This window comes from Thunnus albacares, chromosome 20 (assembly GCF_914725855.1).
Source record: "Thunnus albacares chromosome 20, fThuAlb1.1, whole genome shotgun sequence".
NCBI lineage: Eukaryota > Metazoa > Chordata > Actinopteri > Scombriformes > Scombridae > Thunnus > Thunnus albacares.
Genome location: NC_058125.1, coordinates 13,867,014 through 13,879,421, shown reverse-complemented (window position 1 = coordinate 13,879,421; position 12,408 = coordinate 13,867,014). Strand labels below are relative to the sequence as shown.

Below are 12,408 nucleotides of genomic sequence, written 5' to 3'. Positions count from 1 at the left end.
CTGGCTTTGGCTGTCTCTTTACCAGTCTTCTCTGTGCCCGTCATTTGGGGTGTGCATGAGAGTGAGCTGCATGTGTGCATACATTCAGTGATGCTCTATATTGTATTTACAATGTGATATAGACTCACTGCCACATAGTCATATTTAATACATTGAATACATTATGGACTGATGGAAGTTAATATCTGTCCATTGGGAAAATATTTTATTGTTGTATGTCTCCATTGTGGGTGCATGTTTTATGCAACTATAAAGCATGTGTAAAATAAAATGGATATTCTGTTGCATTGCTGGTACAAAAAAATGTACTAAACAGGACTGAAAGTAAACTTTAGATTGCAATATGGGCAGGTCTGATCAGACATACAGAATTCTGCATACAATATAGAGTGTTTTAGGGATTAATGGTGACCTGGAAGTTGTGCTAAATTGTGTGTATACTTACACTGAACTTGAGGTTGGGCTCCTCATTGAGGTTTACTCTGGTTACCACATGTCCTGTCTGTTCCTCTACACCAAATATACTGGAAGAGTATGGATAAGCCTCCTGGTCCACTTTATAGCGCACCAGACCTGCTGGGGTACCCTACGGAGAGAACAAGCACAGTATATGCTTTGACATTAGGAAGACAGATTTAGATGAATGTTGCATTAAAGGATGGACTGTCTCTTGTATACTTTCTGGAATATTGTCACTTTTTTACGAAGTAGCCTCAAACTAAAGCACAGTATAGTAATGACTGTGTAATCACTGTGTTACAGTATTTAAGATCCAAAGCAATTAGTTTTGAACCGGATGTCAAACAGTGTGTCTTGTACAAATACTTGATGAACCAGTAATCTTTATCTTGCTACATGTCTTAAATCATGAAGACTTTGATTACAGTGTCTTAATTAGGGCTATGAATCTGATACGTCAACAAATTATATTGCGGTAACAGGACCAGGGTCTAATGTTTACCAGGCAGGTGCAACTCACAGCAAGTCCAAGTCACACAGCCAGTAATTATAAAGGCATCCAAGGTAAACAGAAAAGTGTCTAAGGTCATATTTTCATCAAGACTCAACACTGAAAGATTGGGTGTTACAGTGTCAATATCAAATTACAGAATTATAAAAACTGCATTCCACGCAAAATTAATGTAATATATGTATTTATTTTAATATTTTCACATAAACCTGGAAATAATCACAAAGTTTGAGGGTTCAGAAACAAGTTATGACATGTAAAATAAAGAAGACATATTTAAGATTCTGCACTATTTCTAGGTCAGCAATCAAATTTAAGCAAATTTGTGGCATTGACCAACTTAATTCTTTTGTACAAAAGGTCAGATTTCCTTGAGTTGTATCCCTTCCACTGAAGCATGCATTCAGATGATGGTCGATTTAATCTACTCATCAGAGGAGCAGATCATTGCTTACTAAGTAGCATTGTGATAGTGGGAAACATGGCATCAGAACTAAGTGAAAGTGTCAGAAGTCAAATTGTTATTCTAAGCAAAGAGGGGCTTTCTCAGCGTCAAATCATGGCTAGACTAAAGGTTTCTAATAGGGCAGTGCATGGAACTTTTAAACGGTTTGCAGAAACTAGATCAGTTATATCCAAAGCACGATCAGGCAGACCAAAAGTGACCACACCATCAGAAGATCAATACATCAAGCTCAGTTCCCTGAGAGATAGAAAAGCAACTCCACAGATACAGAATTTGCTATATAAAGAACGCAAGACTCCAATCAGCAAAAGTACTGTCAAAAGAAGGCGGTCTGTGTGGTCTCAGAGGACGAGTAGCAGTTTCTAAACCACTTCTCAGGAGGGAGAAACAAGGCCAAACGCTTGGGGTGGGCTAAGAAATATCAGCATTTCACAGTGGATGACTGGAAAAAAGTCCCATTTACTGATGAATCCAAGTTTGTGATTTATGGCATTAACAGAAGGGTGCATGTAAGGAGACGAACAGGAGAGAGAAAGATACCACAGTGTATCAAACCGATACCAGTTCGGGAATATTCAAGTCTAGGAGTGTTTTACCTACTCTGGAGTTGGAAACCTGCACTGAATTGACTACACCTTGACCAAGGAAAAGTACCACTCTATTCTTCAGAGATATACTATAACCTCTGGTTTGCATCTTTGTAGAGAAGGATTCATACTGCAGCAGGATAATGACACCAAACACACTTCAAAGCTTTGCAAGAGCTACTTGAAGACCAAAGAAGACCAAGGAGTCCTGACTGTCATGGACATTCCTCCACAGTCACCTGACCTCAATGCCATTGAACATTTATGGGGGCACCTGAAGACTGAGAAAGCCAAGCATTCTGTGACATCACAAGAAGCTCTTTGGAACACTGTCAAATCATGTTGGGATAATTTGTGACATCAAGTTTTGCACAAACTTGTGTAGTCCATGCCAGCTCGGGTGCATGCTGTCATTAAAGCATAAGGATGTTATGCAGAGTGGCACTAGACAGCAGGAACTGAAGAATACTCTTTAATGGAGGTTATGTGCAGGCAAAGTAAAACTGAACAGGACAGAACAAAACTGAGCTTCACCGAACAAAGGATCCAACAAGACTGAACTGAAAACCAGGATTTAAATATAAACTGAACTAATGAAATAACAAGGAGCAGGTGGCAAGACAACAAGGGCAGGCTGGGAGCTGATTGGCTAGGAAAGACACCGGGAGCAAGGCAGGGCTAATGAGACTGATGCAGAGCAGGTGTGGAGTAAAGGAATATAGACGAGAAACAGAGCAAACAGGAAACCAAAAAACACAATATAACCATGTACAAACCGTCCCAGAACTCACATGACCACAATTTAAATAAGTGCATAAGTCCCAACGAGCACACACAGCAAGATACACTTCAGCATATATTGCTGTTGACAAAAACATAAATAATCAGTATGTCAAGCAGAGTGACTTGCACATTAAGGCTGCATGAAACAATATAAATCGAACTAAAAGAGAACTACAGCTCTGAATAACATCATTAGTGTTATAGTTCACTTGAGTACTTAGTTCCCATGTGAGTCAGTGTAGAAAGCAACAGTCTCTCACATGGTGCGTAAATATAATCTGCAACCTCTCTTATCTGTTCTTCTTCCCACTCAGTCCAGTCTTAAACAGGCAGAAAAGCATGAGAACATCTGGTGGACTGGTGGAGGGACATAAAGATACTCTGAAATTCATGCACATTTTTCAAAGATTCAACTTTTCACTCAAATTGTTAAGCTCATATTATCATTTGTAATTAAAAAATGAAAAAAAGCTAGAATTAAGTTAGAGTTTGTAGCAGCACTGCAGATGTGAGCAGTACCTCAAGCTGTCTGTTCCACTGTAAGATTCCAATAAATACCAGCTTGTAGTGAGTCAGCAAAACTTCACTGTGACAAATTCTTAAAAAGATCTGTACTTTAGAGATGAATTTTGGGTTTGAAGGGTATAAGGTAAATGGCATTTACACCTGAATATGTTTATGCAAGGGCTTTTAAGGTGCTATTTAGTACCTTGTTTGAGCACTGGGAGTACCTTTATAGCATACAGCCGAACAGTATAATGTTACTTTTTGACCCAAGAGAGCACAGCTTGATGCTTAAACTCAAGTCTGAATCAATTCAGCTGATGTAGGCAGACAGCAAGCACATTAGTCAAAGGAACTTGGTGCCTTTAAAGAGGCTTATGGGGTAACATTGCCAGCGTAGAGGAGATGGGGGAGTGAAAAATACCATCATGGCTTCCTGAGCATTAATACAAAGTAAAGATACTTTTGTGTTTCTGGACTTTTTCCATAAATATTTATTTTGGGCATTTACTATACAGTAAAATTGCAAATTTACCAGTTGGTTGCTTTCTGTTTCTTATAAAAAGGTGGGAGTTATTTTTCACAGAGCCACTGCATTTCATATCTGCATTTAAACGAAAAGCTGTGTGACTCAGCAAATCCTCACAAGGTATTCTCACACTGCACTTTGACTCTGATATGAGCCTTTTACAACCTTTTAAACCTGAGGTTAACTCCACCGGACTATCAAATGGCTCACAATGGAACACTCTAAAGTGAGCTAACCTTCATTTTACAGCACGAGGCATAAAAAAAGCTCATATTACAAAGAAGTTTAGTGTTAAAAGTCCAATTTATGTATCACTAAATGTTACGCTGGGGTGAAAAAATTACTCCAGTAGAGAAAGAAGTGCAAACACATTCAAAACTCACACACACAAACACACACATACACACACACACACTCTGGAAGACAAGCATCATTATCTTCCATCATTCCCATACACAATTTGAGAAACAGACTGTGAAAAACTGTTTGATTGAATAGCAACAGCTGGAAATGCTCACCACAGGGTCAGAGTCATTGGCCTTCACTGTGGTTACAATGGTTCCCTTGACAGCATTAGGGGCAACCATGCCTCGGTACACTGACTGGCTGAATACCGGAGAAAAGTCATTCATGTCCTAGAGAGAGAGATGTACAAACATGGAGTATGCATTAGGAGTGTGAACATATTAAACCAGGCTGTTTTTGTTTTACTGTGAGTGGCTGAAATCTTACACATTTTAGTGCTGTGCAAACTGACTGTGTAGATAAAGCTGCTAGTTGTTTTCGCTCTAATTCTTAAATTCAACAAAATTCTCATTTTCAGTTTCTCTCTCTAATCCCTTAAATTACTCACTGAAGGTTTGGAGATATCTGGCCTCCACAGGGGACAAAAAACAGCTGTTGACAGTAACAATCCAGCTGACCTAACCTTTGAGCCCATGACCTGTTGCTAATGCTGAATGATTCGTTCCTTTAGAGTTTTGTTTGTTTTTTGTTTTGTTTTTCTGCCTTCAATCTGGGAAAATATCAATTGATTTGTGAGTACAAGAAATGCAGTAGTGAGTAGAAGAAATGTGACACAATACTAGGTAACAGCAAGTTTCAAAGAACACCACAGAAGAATAGTGTTCTTTAAAATTTTCCAAAAGACTGGCTTAATGATGGATTTCAAAACTTGTTTTACAGTAGTCAAATTGAGACACAGATGAAAAAACAATACATAAACAAAGACATTGTGAAAAGGACAGAATTTGGCAGCTTATTGTTATAACCAGTATAACTAATAAGTCTCAGATGTCACCACCTATGCACTACTGTGCTTGTAGGAATCCCACGACTTTTTGTTTTCAGCAAATCACAAGGAAGCTTCCAGGAAATTTTTGCATTTAGTTGCGTTAAGATCAAATTTTCCAATGTTTTTTCGCATAGCCAGTCAATGCTGTTTGAGGCAATTTACTTGCATCCTGTTGGAAATTAATGGGCATAAACTGTGACTCACAGATTTCAGTGTCTCTTTACAGTAATGCTTTACCCCAAAACATTTCCCTTAAAGTGAAAAGAAAATGAATCAAAAGAGTGGCAAATTGACCTCTCTCTGGAGATGTTAGTTTGCTTATGTTTCTATCCTGATGATTAGAGAGAAATACAAACAAACTCACAGACACACACACACACACCTACACACTTACCATTATTCTGACAGAAACAGAGGCTAGTCCGGGAGGCATGGTTCCCTTTGTGTCCAAGGCCTCTACAGTAAACGTGTAAGTGGCTTCTGGGTCAGTTAGGGTCTCATAGTCCAGAACTTTAAGAACTGACAACTCTCCTGTAACTGGGTCAATGTGGAATAGCTGAACAATCTCTTGGTCCGAGCCTTCAGTTCTGATTCGATATGTGAGGTTGGAGCTGAGGTCAGCGTCTCTCGCCTACAGAGAAGAGAGAGAAGAGAGTCCGAGAATGAGGAAAAAAAGTTATATCATTGCTTTGTAATTTTACAAAATGATGAATTTTGCCAAAGGGACAAATATCTTCATGTACTGGTGCTACTAACAGACTGAAGTACTTCCATTAGGTCTTGTGGCGAGCTGGCATGTCTGAAAGGCCTGTGATAGTAACTTTTAATGTTCAGCTGGTGGTCCATATCTTATTTTCATCTTACATTTCTCTACAACTAACAGGATCTCTGTAAGTGTCATCAAATTAGACTTGTTTGCTTCTGGAATGTAGAATAAACCCATCTGTTCATTCAACTTTTTTCAAACTTTCAACTTATTTTATGACTTGAACTGATATCAATGCCTTAATTTGGACCTGCAGACAAATTTTCCCAGGTTGTATCTCTAATTTGAACAATTGATTGTTTCACTCAGAATTTTCTTATGATTTTTGAACACTTCATTCTGAAGTGTGTGTAATCCTTTCTTAAAGATGTATAGTATAGTTGTATTAGGAATATTTATTTTTTGATGAACTTACTTGACTTTTTATAGTTGCATTTTCTTTGCCAAAATACACCTCATAATGTAATAATTTCTCATACAGGAAGGTAAAAACTGTGAAAATTGGTAGCAAAAACACAATGTACCTCAATATAATGCACTAAAGATGGGGTAAGTCAAGGTCAACTGGACTTGCTTTAGATTCCTGAAGATGTTTCACCTTATCCAAAAGGCTTCTTCAGTTCTGACTGACTAATGACTGATTACATTTAGTACTTATAATAAAAAATATGCTATAATGACTTCATATACAGTACCAGTCAAAAGTTTGGACACACTAATATGCTGAGCATAAAAGCTTTAAGGGTGCAGTGTGTAGGATTTAGTTCATTTAATTCATTTTATGTGTTCCCACTGTGTGTTTAATAACTGATTACTTAAATCCTTGAATAATGGTAATGGCAATATTTGTCCAGAATCTGTTATATATTTTGTACTGTCAATGATTACAAAACTAACTACACCCATCCATCCTCTTACCTTTAACTGTAATATAACTGTATCTTTGGGGCTGTTCTCTGGTAGATTGACATTGTAAGTTTGTTGGGTGAATATTGGGCTGTTGTCGTCTACATCCAGAACGGTGACAGACAGCGTTAATCGGGATCGCCGCGGGTCCACTGCACCGTCCCAGGCTTCAACGATCAGAAAATAGTGACCTTTCACCTTTAGGATGACATGCATGACATTCATGGTCAAATATAACACTGCAGCTACAAAAAAAAAACATTTATAATGTCATCCTTATGACTGGTTTATTGCAGTATTTTTCATGTGGCATTCAAGATCTGATGACAGTGGTGAAATTATGAACAAATGTGTCACTTCTTCTCACCTCTCTGTCCAGTGGCGCTAAGGTTCTGATAGCTCCCGTGGCGTTGATGGAGAACAGCTTCTGGTGGTTGATGAGCCGATAATGAACCTGACCGCTTGCACCCAAGTCTGGGTCTGTAGCCTAGAGGTCACACACACACACACACACACACACACACACACACACACACACACACACAAATACACAGAGATGACGCATGGATGTACACAATAGGCACACAACATTTTGAAATGCATGCAATTCATCAGTCTGCCTATGAAGTCAGCTTCCTCTCAAATCAAACTAAATGTGTGTGAATGAAGTATGACTGTATACAAGTGGTAAAACCTCTTTCAATCCTCTTATCATCTATAAAGCACTTCCTCTGACTGGACTAAAGGAGAATATTTGCAATGGGGTGAGTGAATGTGTGTGTGTGAGAGGGAGAGATAAAGGGAAATGACTCAGATTTATCAGTGTTATTTCCTGCGTTACAGTTTCACTCTGAACTTTTCCCCCCATTTGGTATGCATCCACAATTCATGAGTGTAAGCTTTGATCTCTTCATCTTATACTGTTAACCCAACACCATTTTACACATTTCATCTTCTTACAGTATTTAACACACAACAAAAAGAGGTCTAATAACTTTGTTTCTGTCTTTCTTCCTTCCTTTCTTGGTTCCTTTATTTATGTTACTGCTCCTGTCTATAGGTTTCACACAGAAATTCCAGATTTTGAGTTATTGCTTTGACAAGGTGACAAAGACAGACCTTGGGGATCTGCTCTCTCTCTGTGCCTCTCTGCAGTCTCATATATCCCCTGGTGTCAGCTCTCTTTTTTTCTATTTTTTCTCTTATTACAACTGGTCCAGAGGAATCAAACTTACTTTCCACCAGTAGAAATTGCTCAACTTTTCCAGAGTTAATGAGACAGTGATTTCATTTTTCCCGTGGAGAAAAAGTGGCACAGTGTCTTCTTTCCTTTGTTGCACTTCTTTCATCTTACTATCTTGCTATATCTATGGACTACAGTCAAACTCTGACTCCTTTTCCATATCATCTCTTTCAACTATTAAAATAAGTTAGCTAAGAAGGTGACAAATTGCTAGCCAGTGTTCCTTTCACCCTGTCTGAGTGCTCATCCTGTCCAATCAGCATTCTGACGGCATTAAAATAGATGAGGCCAGCACAGAGGAGCGTAGAAAAGAGGAAATATTAAAAATGGTTTGTGTGTGAGGATGTTTGTGTGTGCAGGGCTCGGGTTTGCTTACGTTGCCTTTTGAGGCTAAAAGTCCCCAAGAAAATTATAATTTGAGTGTTAGTGTTGTCAGTGTTAGAAATAATTGCCTCACACCTGTTCTTGTAAGAAACAGTGATATATATGTGTGTGTGTGTGTGTGTGTATGTGCGTGTATATGTGCATGTGTGTTTAATGTTATCAGTCAAGGCCTCACTAGTCAGGAATTTGCATATCAACAACATTAGCCTGCAAGAGGATTATTTTGTTGATTAAACGTTAAAAAAGATTGACTGCCTGGTATTTGCATGCACTATCTATTTCAGTGTTCATTTTGTCAGCAAAAATCATGACAATAAATTTTCTTGTCTTGACTAAAGGTGTTACCATGACAATGATGAGACGTTAATGAAAATATAATGATCACTGAGAATAAAAACTGACAAAATCTACATAAGTTCAAGCTAACACTGTGCAATGTTTACCAACTTAGTTTATCATATTAGCATGCTCAAATTTGCCCCACCACTAGTGTGGCTAAAAACTAAATGAACCAAAAGCACCTTGGATGACAATAAGGCAATGAGGACATCAATCATTAGGACAAAGAGACATTTAAAATTTCTAACTGAGCTGTCGATTATTCAAATGACCATGTCCCATGCAGAAGAACTTCCTATTGGATGATTTGTTAGTGTTAAGCTGCTGTTTGCCTCTTGATCAATCAAGTTTAAGCTCCTCACTCTGGGACAAGTTAGGGCACAGTGGCAACTTTTACTTAACTGACTGATACAGTATTTTTGAAAAAGTGAGTTAGTCAAATGAATTTTGATTGCTAATGTGATTGGCTAAAATACTTTTAATAGTGGATCACTAAAATCATGTACAAAAGACTAAATATACTAATCTAAATAAATCTAAATCTAAATAAACTATACTTGAAAATCTGGTAAAATTTGGGTAAATGTAGGTAAATACATTTTTACTAAAATTAAGGCAGGAGAAAATGACCAAACCTAAATTAAAAGCAAGATAATATCTTTAAAAAACTGAAAACTAAAAGCCCCATAGTTGTTTTTTTTTATTTAAAGAAGTCCATTTTGTATTTGAACATCATCCATATGCTGTAACTTTCACATACTGTTCCTCTTCCTATTACTTGAGGATTATGAATTCTGTCACTTGAATATTACTGAACCTTCTTTACTCAGTTTGAATTATTTTTATACTTTTACTATTACATCTGTTGTACTGTGTCGCTGCTTGCTGTTGAACCGACCCATTTCTCGCTGTTTGCCCAATTTTGGACAATTAAAGTTTCATCTTATCTCACGCACTGACTATTAGGATGAATAGAAATGAGGCTCTGCCTTGCCAGTGCATGTAGACTGTAAGAGAGAGAACAATGAGGTCCTCTTGATGTGATTTGTATTCAGTGATTCATAGCTATCTGGGTGTAACACTGTTATAAATTTAATGGAGCATCCAGCTTTTTGGATGTTTATCTGAGGTTGTTTGGAAAAGGGAGAGACAGAATCAAACATGGACATTGAGAGAAAAAGTGAGAAAGAAAGGAGAGGACTAGAGAGAGATGAGAAATTCTGTAGTGGGGGGAAACTGACAGGAGAGAGGAAATTTTGTAAATGTGCATATTGCAGGATTAAACGGAGGAGAGGCAGATGTTGTGTGTTCTTCTGTTTGCATGTCTCTTACCGTACTAACACCCATGAAAAGCAATGTTGTAAATAAATGAACTGAATCTTTACTCTTCAGTGACAGATGCCAAACTGTCACCAAGTGTGAGTTTTACTTTTTTTTTTTTTTACATGTGCTATTAAATTATTTCAAAATGCAAAAATAAATCGAAGTATAAGTTTGGCATTTTGGGAAATATGCTTATTCATTTTCTTGCTGAGAGTTAGATCAGAAGATCAGAACCACTTTCATGTCTGTCTGTTGTTAAATATGATGCTAATACCAGGAGACACAGCTTCCTTATTAAAAACAGGAATCCACTTTTACACTTTGGTTTTTTCATGGATTAAAACAAACAAGATATAACTTGCTAATTTGCTTTAGAGGTGCTGTTAGGCATATTTTACTACCTTCAGACAGAGCCAGGCTAGCTTCCAGTCTTATTGTACAAACATGAGAGTTGTATTGATCTCCTCATCTAACTCTCCGCAAGAAAGTGAACAAGAGTAGAGTAGTAGTCCTGTTTTGAGAGTTGAGTTTTAACCATCATAGAAACTTCAGTCCTATGATGATACCTAACTGGATTTACTGAAAAATATGAAAAAAAGAGATATATGGATGGTTATTTTTCCATATGAAGAATTATGAAAAGGGCAGATGTCTGATATATTACAAGGGAAACATTACTGTCCATAAAACTGTCCTTCAAGCGTCCTATGGTAAAGTTGTCATAGCATTTCATTTTAGACACTGGATTAAACCCTTTTTAAATGGGCAGGATTAATCGCCTTGATGTCAAACATATTGATGTCTGCAGTTCCTGGAGTTGTGTCTGATTTTCTCTCTCCCTCAATGCTTCCTCTTCTATTCTCTCTCCCCCGTCTGTGTCTTATCCCTCCCTCACCGTCTTTCTCACACTTCTCTCGGCATAATTACATTGCCAGACAGTTAAAAGCCAGAAACACAATAGGATTAATGTCTCAGCTGCCTTACGTCTGCTGCTTTTCAACACAAACTGGCAAAAAAAAAAGCAGCTTCAAGCCTGAAATCTACACTCTATCTTTACAATTGCTAATTCAGGTGACCATAACTCTTTTCTTCCAATTTCCCCCTTTTTTCCTTTTCTATTTTCTTCACTTTCTCACCTCTGCCTATAATTCCATTCCTAGATACAGTGAGAGAAGTACCTGCTACTGAAACTAAATTACTGAGCTTTTTTTCTCATCTCTCCCTGTGCACATTTCTTTTGCTGCATCAATAAACCATATAGTCAGGTATTATAACAGTGTGGGAGTCTTGTCTCACTAAGTTACACATTCAGACAAGCCATCACTCAGATCTTCCTCCTACAACTTATGTTTCTGTATGTGTGTATGTGTGATTGCTTCTGTGTCTGTCTCCCTGTTATATCTTTTCAATTCAGTTTCCAATCAAGCAACATTTGTGTTTCGCCTGAATTTAATTTTAATCGTTTGGGTGTAGCATCCCATAAAATGATTGAGCAGGAGGAACACTCTATATACACATCAAGTGACAAAGGAAACATTGATTTATCACTAAAAGTGTAGGGGTACTTCATCTATGCCATTCCAACACATAAAGTGCCATTTAAATATGCATGTGGTAATATAAAGAAAAGAATACAAGAAAATCACTTGTCTTGATTACCTCTCTTTATCCATTATTAAAGGCCATGTGGGAGGCCTCAGTGCTCAAATTGGATGAGAATATATGGGATTTGTATAAGACCAGGGTCCACTCTTCATTTGTACAAGACAGACTCCTATGGTTTTAAGTTCTCCATTGCCTTCACTAATCTAAAGAAATGTTAGTCAAGATATATCCTAATGCACATCCCCTGTCTTCTAGGTTTCACACTTTTTGGACTTTATTTTCTTTTCCTGACAAAAGTTCTCAGTAGGTGGAAGGGTGAAAGGTGGTGGGGGTCAGTTGTTGTTATTGTTGTCAAGGTTTTTGCCATGTCTGATTGTCTATTCTGAGATCAAATCTGAAAAAAAGCCTCCAAAATAAAACAAAGGAAAAACATTATAACATTGTGCTTTCTATTTTCTTTTCTTGGATTCATGCTGGTTTCTAAGGATGTGTCAAATCAGTTTCATTTTTCTTTCTTTCTAGTTTGAGTGCTTTTGTGATAAAACACGGTTAAGACAAGTAAAAATATGCTTCACCACACCACCGAAGGGGTACAGTCTTTTCTTTCAAAGATCTTTGACTCATAAAATCAATTTAAACCCATTTTAAAATATGTACACTTTGAATTAAATTCAAGGTTTACAGTCGGTCTTAAACAAGCCATTTTTGT

The 12,408-nt window shown here is 37.5% G+C and overlaps 1 protein-coding gene across 2 annotated transcripts in view; it reads right to left on the bottom strand.

Annotated features, from left to right (window-relative positions):
* The window catches only part of LOC122971210 (protocadherin-15-like), a 201,369-nt gene that overhangs the window by 77,180 nt on the left and 111,781 nt on the right, over positions 1–12,408 (bottom strand). For both annotated transcript variants that reach the window (XM_044337759.1, XM_044337760.1), the window contains 5 exons: positions 7,173–7,292; positions 6,818–7,003; positions 5,528–5,764; positions 4,358–4,474; positions 446–586 (listed from right to left, as the gene is read on the bottom strand). In XM_044337759.1, coding sequence (XP_044193694.1) covers positions 446–586; positions 4,358–4,474; positions 5,528–5,764; positions 6,818–7,003; positions 7,173–7,292 — 801 coding nt within the window. The remainder of the gene's footprint in view (positions 1–445; positions 587–4,357; positions 4,475–5,527; positions 5,765–6,817; positions 7,004–7,172; positions 7,293–12,408) is intronic.